This window comes from Primulina huaijiensis, chromosome 7 (genome assembly GCF_012295235.1).
Source record: "Primulina huaijiensis isolate GDHJ02 chromosome 7, ASM1229523v2, whole genome shotgun sequence".
Taxonomy (NCBI): domain Eukaryota; kingdom Viridiplantae; phylum Streptophyta; class Magnoliopsida; order Lamiales; family Gesneriaceae; genus Primulina; species Primulina huaijiensis.
In genome coordinates this window covers 2,517,260-2,534,326 of record NC_133312.1, presented here as the reverse complement: position 1 = coordinate 2,534,326, position 17,067 = coordinate 2,517,260, and the positions used below count along the sequence as shown (strand labels likewise).

The 17,067-nt window shown below is 35.3% G+C and overlaps 4 protein-coding genes across 6 annotated transcripts in view; 1 reads left to right on the top strand and 3 right to left on the bottom strand.

The window, feature by feature from the left end:
* LOC140980786 (transcription factor MYB63-like) overlaps positions 1-1,178 on the top strand; it is a 10,462-nt gene extending 9,284 nt beyond the window's left edge. Inside the window, exon 2 of the mRNA XM_073446824.1 lies at positions 168-1,178. Within this exon, the coding sequence (XP_073302925.1) occupies positions 168-896 (729 nt within the window). The 3' untranslated portion in view covers positions 897-1,178. The remainder of the gene's footprint in view (positions 1-167) is intronic.
* Positions 1,179-2,420: 1,242 nt separating this feature from the next.
* LOC140981527 (proteasome subunit alpha type-2-A-like) lies at positions 2,421-8,957 on the bottom strand. 2 transcript variants are annotated; one of them, XM_073447952.1, is made up of 12 exons: positions 8,829-8,957; positions 8,331-8,408; positions 8,172-8,248; positions 7,545-7,609; positions 6,818-6,864; positions 6,253-6,328; positions 5,388-5,455; positions 4,353-4,422; positions 3,447-3,532; positions 3,143-3,205; positions 2,797-2,862; positions 2,421-2,703 (listed from the first exon to the last, which is right to left on the bottom strand). In XM_073447952.1, exons 2-12 carry the CDS (start codon positions 8,369-8,371, stop codon positions 2,655-2,657), a joined length of 708 nt encoding a protein of 235 aa, XP_073304053.1. In that variant the 5' UTR covers positions 8,372-8,408; positions 8,829-8,957; the 3' UTR covers positions 2,421-2,654. The 2 variants fall into 2 exon arrangements, with proteins under 2 accessions (XP_073304053.1, XP_073304052.1); XM_073447951.1 differs by having other exon boundaries at positions 8,795-8,903.
* Positions 8,958-9,596: 639 nt separating this feature from the next.
* On the bottom strand, positions 9,597-12,358 carry LOC140980370 (tRNA (mnm(5)s(2)U34)-methyltransferase, chloroplastic). 2 transcript variants are annotated; one of them, XM_073446150.1, is made up of 7 exons: positions 12,063-12,358; positions 11,915-11,978; positions 11,511-11,703; positions 10,671-10,744; positions 10,437-10,592; positions 10,261-10,357; positions 9,597-9,749 (listed from the first exon to the last, which is right to left on the bottom strand). In XM_073446150.1, the coding sequence occupies exons 1-7, from the start codon at positions 12,301-12,303 to the stop codon at positions 9,726-9,728; spliced, it is 849 nt and encodes a 282-aa protein (XP_073302251.1). In that variant the 5' UTR covers positions 12,304-12,358; the 3' UTR covers positions 9,597-9,725. The 2 variants fall into 2 exon arrangements, with proteins under 2 accessions (XP_073302251.1, XP_073302250.1); XM_073446149.1 differs by lacking the exon at positions 9,597-9,749 and having other exon boundaries at positions 9,988-10,357.
* A 510-nt stretch (positions 12,359-12,868) lies between these two features.
* Positions 12,869-16,176, bottom strand: LOC140981092 (phosphoglycerate kinase, cytosolic). The gene is made up of 7 exons (XM_073447347.1): positions 15,976-16,176; positions 15,657-15,853; positions 15,068-15,145; positions 14,715-14,975; positions 14,132-14,449; positions 13,758-13,916; positions 12,869-13,249 (listed from the first exon to the last, which is right to left on the bottom strand). The coding sequence occupies exons 2-7, from the start codon at positions 15,849-15,851 to the stop codon at positions 13,055-13,057; spliced, it is 1,206 nt and encodes a 401-aa protein (XP_073303448.1). The 5' UTR covers positions 15,852-15,853; positions 15,976-16,176; the 3' UTR covers positions 12,869-13,054.
* Between the last annotated feature and the right edge of the window lie 891 nt (positions 16,177-17,067).

Sequence of the window (17,067 nt, the reverse complement as noted above, 5' to 3'; positions counted from 1 at the left end):
TTTTTTTTTTTTTTTTGCTGTTCAATCAAGAAATGAAAAAATCCCTAAAATAAAGGCAAATATTTCCTTGATTTTTGCACTAGGGGTTTTGATTCCAACTTGCGATTGTGCTTGGATTCAAAAACGTAATTCACGATATATTCGTTGGATGGAATTATATAATTTAGCTGAATGAATTTATTACGTACAGATGGTCAAAAATTGCTTCTTATTTGCCCGGAAGAACAGACAATGAGATAAAAAATGTGTGGAACACACATTTAAAGAAAAGATTGACTAGGAAAAGTGTTGATAACATGGAGCATTTGTCGTCTCCATCTCGTACATCTAGTTCAAGCACGCAACAAATGCAAATCGAGAAGTCGATTGATGATCAAATGGTCCATCAATCAAACATCGAGAAACGTAGTCAAAAACTCGACTCCATCGAGGAAACGGAGACAATTGATTCCCCGGCATCATCGTATGCATCAAACTACCCCAACTCTACTAAGGAAAGCACTGTCTTGACAACAAATGAAGCAACGGGGCATCTCAAATCCGATGTTAGTATCATTATCGACCCTTCCGGTCCATCAAATGATGGAAAATCCGAAATGCCCCTCGAATCCGACGTCGATTTTTGGGACTTTCTGGATAGCTTGGATCCCTTACAATTCAGTACTAAAAGTGAAGTTAGTGGGGAAAAAAGTGATGGTGATGAAATTGAGTGCAAAAGGTGGTTAGAGTACTTAGAAAATGAACTTGGACTAAGTGGAGTTGATAATGAGACAAAGGAACAAGAAATAGTTACAACAGTTCCACAACACGAGGTGGTGAATTTAGAGCAAGAAATTGGAGTTGCATTGGATTCTTTTCCAATCTGGCCCCCTTCACCTCTAAGTCTTGGAATATAAAATATTGTTTTAGTTTAGAAATCGTGTCAAATTTGGGCATGATATTAAACACTATAATTAGTCCATTTATTAGGTATACTCTCACATGTAAACAAAAGTAAAATGGCATGACATCCTTTTCAAATGGTTAAAACCAATACTTGTGTGGATTGTCAGGAGCAATAATCGTTCCTGCTATTCTGTGTACTCATCAAGATATGAAATTTACACTGTTGTACAGTTTGAAATGTTTTAATTGGATTGTTGTCGTCATGTATGATATTTTGTACAATTACATGCATGTATTCGGTTTCACTGTTGCGCTTTGGATCTTCATGAGTTCCGAGTTTGGGCAATCACGGTTAGTTCTATGCTATATATGGCAAAACCTTAAATAGGCAAGTGGGTAATAAATCTTTCACAAACTGTCGTGGTCTCGTGTTATATATATATATACACACACACATACTTTAAAATTTTAAAAATAAATATTATTGAATTGACCGCCTAGAATAGGCAGGTGGGTAGGTGATATTACCCCACTTCGACTTTAAGTTCATTAGTCTTAGTGATTTGGTTGTGTATTGGTTTACGGTTGATACGTCTTTTCTACTTTACCCATGAACGTGAGTTATTTTGATGGTTGATCATAAGAAGTGTTACGTCATTTTTTTTCATGTGATGCAATACATTGAATAAGTATATATGATCGTTTACATATATTAGATGAACGTTAGACAATACCAATGAGATTGAATAAACTCTTAGAATCTGTGTATGTGTAGCTTGTTAATCTAGCATTAATCTAGCACATGTTAGGCGAAGGATTATGTATTCATGCATATAGAAGGAGATTTCATGATATATTATATTGGTTGCCTTTTTAGTGTAGTATAGATCATTTAAAAATCCTACTACTCAAAACATAGATATAGGTTGGATTATTTTTTTAGCAACAAGCGTGCTTGTATAATTTTTATGATGCATTCGACTCGGGATATATGGAAATTCTTTTTTTTCTTTTTTGGAGAATTTTTATTGATGTGATAAATATGACGATATTTACATCAATTAGCCGTTGAATATATCAAAGATTTTTAAGAGCAAAAAAATAGGCTCATAAATTTATTGTGATTTTTTGTTGCTTCATTTTTTTTCTTCATCAGCCCAATTTTAAATTTAATGTACCTTTCTATTACGCGTTTGTATCACGTTAATTTTAATTATTTGAAGGCACATCATATATTTATTTCTATTTATATAAGGTGAAACATAATGAGAAATACAGATTGAATGCAAAGTGTTAATATGTTAACACATGTTTCATGTACCTTTCATGATCACCAATTCACGTGTTAATTTCCATTATTATTCCATTATTTCATTTCATATAAATAAATTATGTCGACGTGCACACGAATGAATAGTTATTACATATATATCGAGAAATAAAGCAAAGTAACGATTTAATTTTTTGAAAATTGAAAAACATACATTAGCACCACTCAGTCCAGTAACCATGGAGATTCGAAATAATCTAGCATGATCAAGCCACTCACGAGATACTCAACTCGCTTAATGCAGGAAAGAAAAATAATCACTAGGCACCATTGAATGTCAAGGAATGATCAAGCCATCATGTTTCGCTACGTAAGAAAAAAGTCGAACAGCGCGAAGAATTTAAGTTCAGTTGTAAGTTTCCATAAACAACACTCACTGCTTAGGATTTCTTGTTTTACAAGGTTTTCAAATCGATTACAACCTAATTCATTCATAAAACTACTCCACTTCCTGCAAATAATCCTCGATCTCGGATGGGGTCAGAATCCTGCAAAGAGACGCAGACTCCATTGTCAACAAGCTACAATCGTACAATAGAGGCATCTAGTGTGCTAGAAAGAGGGAGAAAAGTAATTCATACTTGAAGATTTGGTCGTTGCCAATCACACCAATCTCAATGTTTTTGCCAGATATCTGTCCCTCGAATCTGGAAAGCGCATGCAGATAAAATATGGACTAATGTTTTCTCCAACTCGGGCACAACTTATTAAAAGTAATCCATTGGTGGTGGTGCTTTAAGTGAACACGAAAATATGAAATTTAAGAGAAATGCACCCTGGGAAAGACACCAGCTCTTCCTTTCCCAATAAAAATCGGAGAAAAGAATGACATATATCCAATATTCACTTCCCCCATTACTAACAAAAATTCACTGGCTACGCATTTATTTTTATAACAAATACTACTAGAATATGTAGATGCCTTACCCCTCTTTCAGTGTCAAGATTGCAGTGTGCACAGCATCATCAAGCTCCATACCATCAGTATACCTGAAAGAAGTATTTCAATGAGCCGTAAATCACTGAAACAGTATCGTCAAAATAACTCAACAAATCATTAGTGTACTACACATGGCCAACCAGCGGATTGATAAGTATGAACTCAGACTCGAAGAGGACAGAGATTTCTTTATGCCTTAATTATCATCACAGCGCAAGGAAAAGCCACACAAATTTTGATGGAGCCGCGGCGTTTTTTTTTTGGTAGTGTGAAAAAATAATAATAACCAACCTCTTTTCCAGAAATGTCTTTGCATTTGATACATTCTTTCCCATAGCCGAAGCCTTCCAGGAAAAATAAGAACCTGATGGATCCACCTATGTGACCAAAAAAAATGTTCGTCAACGGTTCTTTCCAAGACATGCAACGAATTCCAAGGTAGGTCTTCCGAGCTATAAATTGATGTCAATGTAAAGGGCAACAATTATATCCACTGGTGGAACGTTCGCAACAGAGGGTTTGGGCTGTTGTGTGGCTTTAAACTACACTAACTATGATAATGCAGCAATTGTTCAATCCTATAATCGATGTCAGAGCCACGTTAACGAATTCAATTCTAACAAAATGCAAATTGATGCAATTACTAGGATAGGCTTATTGTGAGTCAACAATTAACCCTATTGTCAGAACGACCTTGACTGTGGTGCAACTTTAGAAATTTTGATTCATATTTTACTACTAGCTATAGAGCTCTTAATAAAAGGTCAAGTGTTAAATCCTACACAGTATTTATTATATGAAATGCAACTGAAAAAACCAAGGTGATTGCCGCCTTAGCTGACAGTCCGACAAACAATTATCCCCGCACCTCAAAAAAGCTAGAAATTATAGATGGAGAAGAGGAAGAAGACTAAAAACATCACCAACTAATTAAATGTAACTTTATATTTTATAAAATCAATAAAAAAATGTGAGACAAAAACAATGAGATGCCAAAGAAGACAAAAAAAGTCACCTACTAATTATGTAACTTTATATTTTATAAAATCAACAAAATATGTGAATACAAACAATGAGATGCAGATCCACCGTATACACATTACTTGACCATACCTGTAATGAAAGGATCAGCCCTTATCATGAAATACACACTGAAAATGCAAAAAACAATTCCAATACTTAATGTTGTCAATATACCTGATAAAGCTGTGGACCTTTGTCATCATATCCAGCAACCAAGAGAGAAACACCAAATGGCCTCACACCACTGCGCCATAAAATCCAGAAAACTAAGAAAATATGGTACAAGCACACTGATGATTTAAGAGACATAACAAACCAGCTAATACTACAGAGCATCCATAAGACAGTATAGAATTATTCTGATAAGGATATAAGGCACACCTATTTAGAGAACATGGATAAAGATTTAACAGAAATGAAACTGTATCCAAAATAAGTTCCCTCAAGTTCTTTCTCGTGGTCAACAAGAGAAAGTTTCAAGGAAGATTCAGCTGAAAAGCAGGTGGTTTTTCTTTTGGGGGTGTTTTTTTGTACCAACTACCAAAAATGGCTCTCTGGAAATTTTGCTCATTATATTGATCATTTGGAAACCTATAAAGAAATCTCTCAGAGAAAATTTGGACAGGAGTCCTCATTGATGGTTCTAACATGATAAAGAGGGTGGCAAGGCATCATAAGAAATAAAAATTGCTCTATACGGATAGATGACCAGACAACCAGAGGAAAACGATGAACCTGTTAGTATTGTGTTGAAAAGCCGCTGTGTTAAAAATCCCAGCCACGACATAATGAAAAAACAGTCGTAGCTCATTTCTTTCCTGGTTTATTTCTATTCTCCGAATCGATTAGAAATAAACCAGTTCACAATGTATAGATATGCTTACATCAGAGAAGAAAGCATATAATAATATTACCAAAAGGAATGAGAGGTTAAAAAAATAATGGGACCACAATAAATTCATGTACTGTTACTATACACTCCAACCCATCACTACATACTCCAACCCATCACTACATAGCTTAGTGCATGTTCACAAGTCCCACCAGAGGTGGCAACTAGCTAAGTAGTGAAACATTTCATCTTCAAATCATAAAATAATTTTAAAGTCATGAATTGTAGACAGGCCATTCATGAAAGGACTCAAAATCAATAAAATAATCTTGCCTCACTAGCGCCAAACAAATCACATAAGAGCGTGTAACACTTACCCCGATTGAGTGAATTCCTGCATAACAGTGGCAGTTTCCCTCACTAGTTGAGTCACTGGGATTTGTTCCTGTAGTTAATGGTAGAAAAAATGAACGTGTATAAGCAGAAGATATTAGTGTCATGTTACCACAACTGACTTCTAAAAATTTAATATAATGAAAAAAGAAATGGCTGGTATGGAGAAGGCATAAATGATGTAACGAATTCATGTATTTTTTAGCAGTCCAAAGCCTTCCCAGTAGCTCCAAAGATGGTTTCCTTTTATTCATCACCCAATTACACCACAGACGTCCACATAGAACTCCACAAATAAGGTAAAAGGGGAAATAAACTCTTTCATTTTATTTGGAATATAACAAAGCTACAACCAGTCTATAAGTGAAGTGGTGAGTTCGAAGGAAAGTCTTAGACCACCCAGTTAAACACAACCCAAACAGAAGAGTCAAATGTGATGTAAAACCAGCTGTTGCTAAGTAATGAAAATCAAGATTAATGAAAATCAAGATCAGCCCCAACTTACATTAAAATAACACCCTAATGAACAGTAATGAAAAAAAATGAAACAGATAGATCATATCCATCACCCATAAATATTTAATTCATTTCAAATAGATTAATTGGATTACTAGCAATTAAAAACAAGAATTTTGAAGATAGTTAATGTCAAAGTATGACTTTCAAATTCATTTAAAAATAATAAAATTTTGGCTCCCTTCAAGCTTCAAAGATATACTGATACACATATACAAAGACAAATGAACCTCGTCTCACTAAATTTGTATAGAAGCAAAGAAGCATCAAGCAAGTGATTGTAGCAGTAGCAAAGAAAGGAAAGAAAAGTAGATATATGGAGCAGATAAGTACTTTGTACAGGCGATAATATTGCTCTGCCTGTTTCCTACTTTTTCTAACCAAAACTCGAGAATCAGGGCCCATTCCACTGCAAGATGAGAAAATAATTAGTCAACCCATCTGAGAACTCCTACAAATCTACAAAACATTCAGAATGAAAATAAACACAAGTGAAGAAATTTGATATTCGAACATTTACAGGTAGTGGAGGCTCGTATACTAAAAAATGACAAGCTCCAAGCTTATTTGAACAAAGGAGATTCTAACTCCGTGAGCCCCTGAATACCAAGCAAAAACTGAAAAGTATTTGGACTTTATTAATACTTTTTGGCAAATCTCACCATGAAAACCAGAGTCCCGTGCACATCCACATTAGCCTATCAGAAGTAAAACATATGACCAGAAAAATACCTCTAGTCCTTGATTTAAAAAACAAAGGCCTCGACGCAAATATCATTACCATTGCAAGAAATGATTATCACACATAAACATTTCTTAAAGATACATTTTGGGAAAAAAGGCAAGGTGATACACATATTTAGGATCAATGCATAGGAGTCAGATGATGAAAGTCAACCTGTATACAACTCCAATGTTTGGAGTCAAAATCTGAATCTTCTGCACCTACAAAAGTAAATAAACTCTCAGAAACCAAGGACATTACATCCAACATAACTAACTTCAAATAAAAAAACAAGGAAAAATGTGAGACAATGAAAACAAATTGTGCCAGAAGCACAGCAAATAATAACGGTAGAAAAATAATACATGCTTCAAGTAAAAAATGTGGATCAGTATGTTTCATAGGACAAAGTAGCAGGAAAAACATTGTTTCTGGTGCAACAAAAAAGTTCTCGATAGTGACTATGACCCCAAGAGTAGGCACTTGGTTTATGCAAGAAATGATCGTTAGAAGGTTAAACATCCAAATGACCATGTGTTCACCATGAACCACCTAACTCTACGAGTAGAAAACAAGGTCAACAAGGAGAGAATGGGAAAGAATTGCTGACAAAAGGTTCAGAGGGTGACTAAATGTACAAAGACATGCATTAGAAAGTAATTTGGCATATATAACAAGGAGGTGGGATCGATTCGTTAGGTTTAAGAGAGAGTAAACTAATTGAAACAGATAGTCCATCTGAACTCTTCCGGAATACAACTGAAAAAGTTCTCAAAGTTCCGAGAATTAAAACTTGAATCCTGTGATAGTCCATCTACACTCTTCCAGAATACAACTGAAACAGATCTCAAAGTTCCAAGTGAATAAACTTGAATCCCATTATTATGACTAAGATACTTACAGATGTCTCATCAACCAAAATTGAAGGTAATTTCTTCTCTGTTGCAATAACAACACCATTAGCAGCTGCAACCACCGAAACACAAGAATAATGAGACTTTGTAGCAAATGTTCTCCTCTCTATTGTGCAGGTCGCAGGTTACTTAAAGAATGGTGGAAATAGGACAAAATATTACCCACAAGCACCATAATAACGCGTTTTCTGTTGAATTCAGGATAGAGATCCTGATAAGTTTCCTCATCAAAATTTAATTCAAATCCATAAAGCAACCCTTTAAATAATAAACTTGCAGTTTTGAGCTGAATTTAGCCTATTAAAATGCAAAATCTTAAAGCTTGAACTTAAGAAACCCAAACCCTTTAACAAATAAACTTGCAGTTTTGAGCTGAATTTAGCCTATTTAAATGCAAAATCTTAAAGCTTAAACATAAGAAACCCAAACTCATGTCTTTAGCATTTTCTCATGTTCGTAATAACATATATTGCTTTCTCAACTTATGAATGCCATACCCATCCAACATTTCACTTCACCCTCTTAAACTAATGAGGATCCTAATTTGTTGCACTTAATTATATAAATACTGTGCAATTATATCAATAACGTGCAGGGATAAAATTCAAATTTACCTTTAATTCCTAAAGATGTTTGACCAGATCCGACAGCAGTCAATGCATGTTCAATCTGAACGAGTTTTCCTGAAGGGCTCCACAACGATTGGGAAATAACAACACCTAAGCTATACACATTAACTTAAAACAAACATCCATCAAGCCATTAGTGCATACCTGAAAGTAGTGAGAGAAAAGGAATACTGGCTATCGCCCATGATTTCTTGATTTAAACTTTAATATTCGAATAAATAGCTGCAGCATAAACAAAACAAACATAAATTCATACTGACTGTTCCAACAGACAATATTCACATAAGTAAAAAAAAATTGAACTTTCGAAGGCTGACTTAAAGATTTATCGAGACTCTAGAAAAAAAACTAGGTCCTAAGACTCAAAATCGATAATTAGCCTCTGAAATAGATACAGAAATAAATCGAATGGATTACTTTTCATCCAAAAATTATGTCTGAATACCCTCTAAGGACCTAACCAAATGGAAATCTGGTAAATGACCGACGAGGATTAAAACCCAAAGTTAAATATAATTTTCCACTAGACCTAAAAAACACTGAAAGATCAGTGATTAAGTTCTTAGAATAAATGCAAAATACTGAAGATCAAGGGGACAAAATCATACGAAATATTGAAATGCTGCTGCCAAAATGGCTTACAATTTTGCAGAGTAGAATACAGAAGATAGTTTTTGAGACAGTTTTCTTGGGCGAGAAGAACAAACAAATGTTGATCTTAAGCCCATGAAGTTGGCCACAAATAATGGGCCTATTCTATTGAGTACAATTAGGGGTGTGCAATCGGTCTATTCGGTTACCGACCGAACTGAATAGACTTATAACCGATTTAACCGATTTTATTTTCAAATAACCGATTTTATTTTTAATGTTCATATACAACTTAAATTAATATATATATTAATTCGGTTAATTCGGTTTAACCGAATTTTTCAAATTAAAACCGAAAACCGAACCAAATTAACCGAATTAACCGATTGTCTAAAATTTCAAAACCGAACTTCCGAATTAACCGAACCGAATTTCCGAATTAATTCTGTTCGTTCGGTTAATTCGGTTTAACCGAAATTTTGCACCCCTAAGTACAATATGTTATTCTGTATTATATAAGTTAAAATTTATATTTTAATATTAAAGAATAATACTTTATAACTATTTATAGAATATAAAATTTATAGCTTTATAGATTATACAATTTTTTGTATGTGGATTATTTTTTTCTTTCTTTTTTTCCTTTAAAGAGGAATAAATTATTATTTTTGAAATCATCAGCATCGATTCACAAAACTTTCAAATTATTCCTATAAAATGAAATTGTGTTTGAAAGTGAAGATATTATTAAAAATGGTAACATTTTGCACATCGCGTGGCCTAATGGTTAAGGCGCTCGCCTCCGGAGCGGGAGATTGTAGGTTCGAGTCCCATCGCGATCGTTCACCGGTCACGATATTTTTGAACTTCTTCAACTCCAAAGTTATTTTTGAAAAATCCAACGGCCAGAATTAAGGGTGACGGACCTCTGTCAAATTTTGACCAATACTAGCAAAATTTCAATTCAGCTATCTACAAAATATGAACATATTAGAACAGACCCAGATCGAAAAAGGTATAGACTTTTGGCATAACGTTAGCAGGTTCCATCAACAAATAAATCTTCCACAAGGGAATCATCTAATTTCCAGTCATTACTCGTTAATGGCTTAAATTTCATGTTTTGTATATATGATCATCAACTCTCAAATAGACAAGGTAAGTATCGATACTAATATCCCATTGACGTACTACTATTGCACAGGGCACATGAGAACTAGTTCATAAATAAGGGTAATTTCAAACCCAAAATCCTGAACTTCCAGATACTGTGGAAGATATGGTCTAGCAGATGATGCTCAGCCACGAACATGACAAGGAACAACAAGAAGCGCTGAATGTTTAGTCAACGTCCAAGGTAAAAGAATGCCTAGAGGTGATAAAATATATTCGGATTTACAGATATAATGCATAATTCAAAATACAAACTAACAGTGTATAAATGATACATCCACTGTCATCTTTTTGACAACAAAACGAGTACCGGAGCTGAGGGTCGGTTTAACATTTGGAGATTGCAGCATGTCCAATTGTTTGCAGGCAATCTAGAAGCAAAAGACTGGACAGCGTCCAACTCCTCCCTACAAAATAATGGAATCATATTTTAGAAGATGAATAATTATTTTAATAAAATCCAAGAAATTGTGAACATATTGTTACCTTCCACCAGAATGTCCCACATAGACCACTAAACTAATGAGGCCTCCAGGTGCAAGTATTTTTTCTGCGGCTTCTAATGCAAGGAGCGTCGTTTCTGACTGGGTTTTAATCCTTTTGTCTCCTCCTGGAAGGTAACCCAAGTTGAATGCAACTAACCTAAAGAGCGAGGTAAAATCACAGTCAAATTGATGTTCACATCATTCAAATTTTTTCATAACAAAGTTGTAAAAATACCTCACTGAAACACCCTGGGGAACAATTTCTTCCATTTTGGTATGGCAAAGGGCATACAGTTCTACAAGGTCTCTCTGCATTGCAACAAAAAAATCTCAAACTGGGTTTCTTAAGAGAGACCAAAGAGTAAAGATAAAACCAAACATCAACTACATACCAAAACAGATTGTCAGAGCTAGCTCACACATAGCATCATTTTTTAACAAACGTGAAAAGAGAATAAATGAGTTTGCAACTTCTTTGCACAACAAATTCAAGGCACAAAACTTGGCAGAGGGCTAACAATGGTTTTTGCTCTGTCTCTGCCAAAATTTCTGAGCAATGTACACAAGAAACCACTCCAAATTACCAGCTGAAAATATTCCTATTTTGTTCCATAAGATAAACGACCAGCCAAGACAAACTAATTTGCCTAGTCGTTCAAACAAAAAATTTTCCTGACTCATGGAATGGATTGGGCACTACCAAGTTGTTGACAGCAGGATCATCTGCTAACAAAGTGGATATGCACAAAACAGACCATAGCGTGACATGTCACATGCATAGCAAAGTTTAGCATTAATACACATAAAACACACGATACAACATATCACAACCATAGAACACCAGCAAAAATCACATGTTCCCACACAATAACATTGCATATAGTTCAACTATAACCCACACCAGTTCTAAGCTGCATTTCCTAAGTCGAGCCAAACCATTGTTCATTATCAACAACTATTGACTTGGACCAGAATGCCAAAAAAAAATTAATAGATACAAAATGGCAGTCATCATGTACCAATCGTATAGGGATCAATAGTGGGCTTATCATCAAATACACAAACACAAAATAACCTCATCAGGGCTGACGGACTGATCCAACAAAGAAGAAGTGCTTTCCAAAGCATTTTTTTGAAGGTCCATTGCATAAACACGACCTCTGTGCGTTCTATCACCAATCAATTTTAGCAAAGCTAAAGTATCAAATCCATTGCCACAGGTGGCATCTACAACCACATCTCCTTTTCGAACTACATTCTTCCATATCCTAATATAAGAAAAACCATCAAATTCAGTATCAGGTAATAAGAAAGACAGTATAATTAGCAAAAAAAAAATCCTAGCTCCAATGCTTCCCAGATTATTTTTAGCCAAATTCAAGTATACAAATTATTCTGTTCTAACTAAGATTGTGATTTGGCTAGTAAATTTGCCGCCCCCCTAGCTCTTATTCAACCGGAGAATCAATAAATGCCTACAAGTGAGCAACTTCAGTGGCCTTCTTCTTGCCGAATATGTATCCAGTCACAACATCTTCTAATCCTGAATTATGACCCAAAAACTGCCAAAAATTAGAAAAAGAAACCTAGAAATTAAGAACAATCCTTCAATGCCAACAAGGAGAACCTGAATGGAAGGAATCACGGGGTTGGGGAATTGAAGCGTGAAAGTTATCCTTGGATGTGGCAACGTAGTCTTGTGCAATGGAATTCGTAAACATGGAAACTTTCCTAGGTTTTTGCTGTAATTTGGAAGAAAAATTCGGTGAAGGGGTGGAGAAGAAGAATCTGAGGCAGTTCTGTAATATAATGAATCTTTCAGGCAGTGATGAAACAATGGAATTTGGGTACGCTCCAATGGAAACCATACTTTCGTCTTCAAAATGAGAGTACTATGCAACGGAAACCGTGATGAACCTGAGAAATTAGATTAATTTTAAATATACGGTGAGTTCATCCAAGGCTATATTTATATATATAAAAAATATATTTGTTAATAAATTTAGTTGAAAATTATTATTTTTAATAAATCGAGATGAAGATATCTCGTAAATATAAATCTTTGTGACAATGAGAAATTTAACACCGCCTAAACTAATATAGTAATATATTCAAATATAAAACATTAAAAAACAATTAGAAATGTTAATTTTTTAATAAGTCAGTAAGATATATATAGTTTTTAATTATCTAACGCTTTATCATGGATAAACGAGAAAAATCGATCAGGTTAAATGGTACAGCTTAACAAAACATTGAATTACCTACCCTTCACGAATAAAAATCAAAGCTTCGTATTTTTTATTAATATTAATACGTAATCAAAAAATAGACTGATTTTAAATAATTAAAATGGAGGATCATAGAATCTCTCTAAATTTTGCTCACATGAAGCATAATTTGTATAAATATGGTGGCCATTTGAAGCAACGATAACTATGCAAATACAGAATTTCTTATTCATCTTGAGTCATGGTAGTAGCGATGATTATTAAAATTGTAACCACCATTTCTACAAAACTAGCTCTTACAACATTAATCTCCACACGACCTGGTGAAAATCAGGTCCGACTACAACGAAAGACAGGACAAAAAAACACCAACACAGCAACTAGCCACTTAAGCTTCATTGAGGGCAAGAACTCCCGGAAGCATTTTCCCCTCGAGAAGTTCCAAGCTGGCACCTCCTCCAGTCGAAATATGGCTCATCTTGTCTGCAAGACCAACCTTCTCGACTGCAGCAACAGAGTCGCCTCCTCCGATGATCGTGGTCACTCCCTTTCCACTGAGTTCTGCTAGTTTCTTGGCAATAGCCTGGAAAAGAAAATCAGAAGCACCAGATAGATACCAAAAGCAGTGATTTTGTAGCCGGACGATAGAACACGACAAGGACATCAAAGAAAAATAGGGTGTTGAGTCAGAACCAGATAAAGTACAACTCGATTTAAACCTGTATGTTAACATCGCAGGTTATTTTGGTCAATTAACAGACCCAGCTTATTAGGAAAGGTTCTAATATTTTTCAGGCAATCCTATCAGGCCCAAAACAATATTTTTATATTCTCTCAATATATTTTTATAGTTCAGTGTGACTGAAAAAAATACCAACTCTATATTTCTTCATTTCTTTTTCAATTTCAAAATAAAATATATAAAAATAAACCAGACAGTCCAAAGCCGGACAGATTTATAACATGATGGGCTAATTTGAAACCAACGCAATAGAGAATCCGGCTATAACCTGATCTATCGGGGGGACACCCTTGAACAAAATCCAATATATAGTGTTGTTTATCACTCAAATAGAAATTTCAAGTCATACCTCTGTTCCAGCAGCAAATTTGTCAAACTCAAACACACCCATAGGTCCGTTCCAGATGATCGTCTTGGTGGTATCTAGAGCTTCACCAAACGATTTGATACTATCAGGTCCGATATCCAAGCCCATCCAACCATCAGGGATTCCAGATGCCGGAACAACCTTAAAAAAAAAAAAGAAACATTTTATTCCTCGAGGATATTGGTACAAATGCTCTTCAACCGCAACCATTTTCAATGTTAACCACCAGAGCAAGGTAAACAATCGAAATGTAAGATAATGCAATGGCCGCTTTGATGGTAATTTGTGTCAGTGAAATACAAAACTATCCAAATGCAGATAAAATTAAATTCACCTGCTACACAAAAACTGCCTACCTTGCAGTTAGCATCAGCAGCGAACTTGTCAGCAACAACCACATCAGAAGGTAGCAGGATAGAAACCCCTTTTGCCTTAGCCTTCTCCAAAAGTGAAGTAGCCAGATCAAGCTTGTCTTCCTCTACAAGTGAGGATCCCACAGCATATCCTTGAGCTTTGTAGAAGGTAAAGATCATTCCTCCACCCAGTAAAAGAATGTCCACCTTTTGTAACAGTGACTCTATAACACTGATTTTGGTGGATACCTTTGAGCCACCAACAATTGCAGCAAAAGGCTTCTTGGGGTTGGTCACAGCCCCAACTAGATAGTCAAGCTCCTGAAAACAAAATCAAGAATATAATGGCTAATGCTCGTACCATTTTAAAATAAGAATCACCAACAATTATGAGAAGGAAATGTTGCTTCTTAACCTGAATAGAAGTCAAAGCATAAAATTACTAAACAAGTTTTTATTCGACAGTAGACAACATCAGACTGTTTAAAGAGACTATATTGACAAATAAACATTGAAATCAATGGCTCTATCAAAATATGGACGACAGCTTCAATACATCTAAACAGAAAGTTCAAATGACACAAACCTTCTGCATAAGGAATCCGGCAACAGAAGGTTCCAAATACTTGGCCACTCCCTCTGTTGAAGCGTGGGCTCTATGAGCAGTTCCAAATGCATCATTAACATACAAATCTGCTAGTGACGCAAGCTTCTTTGCAAACTCGGGATCATTCTTTTCTTCTTCTTTGTGAAACCTGACATTCTCCAGAAGAAGAACACCTCCCTCAGGCAACCCCGCTACCAACTTCTGAACTTCTTCACCAACACAGTCATTAGCCATCTTGACCTAGAAATATTTAAAAAAAATAAGATAAGATAATCAAAAAACAACTTTGCACAAGAGATAGATCGCCTTTTAAAACTTAAGGACCAGCATACCTCGACTCCAAGAAGTTCAGAGAGTCTAGGAACAAGAGGCTTCAAACTGTACTTTGGAGTCACGCCTTTTGGGCGCCCCTGAAACCCATGTTAATGTTATTAATCACTTCTTATCATAAAAGCATCTCTATACAATAGTTTCTAACATCACTACATTACACATTTTATCATCAGGAGACCCTTCAACTTTCCTTCCATCTATCAATCTCCACAAGATATTCACATTGCAAAGTTAACAGGAAAAGAATGGCATAGCACATGGATAAGAATCTATGAATCATCGATAAACTTCTATCAGAAACTCGAACAACAAACTCATCACAACATTACAATCCTTAGGGCATCTCAAACCCTAGGGATTCTTCTCCAACGGAGCTGCGCTATATATATAAAGATCTAAACTTCAAGCCCGTGCAACATCAAATAAAAAAAAAGGAAAGGCAAAAATATTTGCATTGGACAGATAAAACTGCTTAATCCAGGATGACAAAAAGTCATAAAAACTTCTAAATAAATCATCCACCACTGATCTAATTATCAAAAAAATGGTAAATCCATCCAGGAGAGGAAAAAACTTGATAACACGTACGAGGTGTGAGGAGAGGATGACTCTGGCACCATGTCCAATCAAGTACTTGATTGTGGGGAGGGCAGCTCTAATTCTGTTATCATCGGTAATATTGAAGTTATCATCCAAAGGCACGTTCAGATCCACTCTGACAAAAACTCTTTTTCCCTTCAGATCGGCTTCTTTCAACGATCCCACGCTCTTCTTCGTCGCCATTTCTTCAATTCACACAACAAATCATTAAAAAAAACACAAAATCAACAGCTAAAATTATAAAACGAACAAATTATACCTGAAAATATGAATATAATTTATAAGATGATCAGATAACGGAGCTTACGCTGATAGTACCAACTGGAGAGAGATCGATTCCTTTGCAATGTTTATGATATTGTAAAGAGATTACGAGAATGCAGATTGAAAGATCGAGAACGCTTTGTCGCCTTTTATATATCAGAGAACGGGGCGTAGGTTGAGCTGGCGGCCCGTAATGCGCACTCTCTTCCCGTTCTGTAAATTGACATAATAGCCCCTGGAGTGTGTTTCAGCATCAAACTAGCATCTTCGTTTATTCCACCCACCACGTACTTTTTTTCTTTTCTTTTTTTTAAAAAAAAAAACTAAGAGGGAGATTTAATCCGAGAAAACCGACTATTCCAATAAGAGATGAAATCACTGGGCTACAAGCCCGGTCTCGTTTAGACCTTTTGTTTAATACTTCATTGTATAATTTGTTAGAAAAATTGCTAAAACCAGTAGCATAAAAACAAACTTGTAGAGATAAAGTAATAACCGAAACAAGTGTGATGTTTACAGTATAACTATTATGTAAAAGAAAACAAAACCAAACCGAGGCCTGTAGCATGTACAGTTTCCTTTGTTGGAAATTTTAATAAAAATTTAAAGTTTGAATAAAAAATTGTGTCTCGTGAATGTGGGAGTGTCTTTTGGCTCTCCACATTCTTGAGTTAATTGAAGAGTTTTGACTCTTCATATTCTTGAGTTAATGGGAAGATTAATTGAGTTAATTAATCTTCCATGACTCTTGGTGTGCATTTTGGGGCTTATAAATAGTGGGTTCATTTCCTCATTTCAAGTACATGAAATTTTCTCTCTTTCAAGCTCTCTCTTGCATTACATATTGTTATCTTTCCATTTGGCCTCTCGTAAAATCTCGGTGATAAAGTAAAGGTACGTTTTCAGTTCGCCGTAGTAGTGTCTCGTGCTAAGTCACTGCTGGTTGTTCCGTTGTATCCTGGGAAACAGACGTCCGCTGAAACCTCGAAGCACATACCGGAGAGGGCGAATCTGTTTTAAGGAAACTGTACATGCTACAGGCCTCGGTTTGGTTTTGTTTTCTTTTACATAATAGTCATACTGTAAACATCACACTTGTTTCGGTTATTACTTTATCTCTACAAGTTTGTTTTTA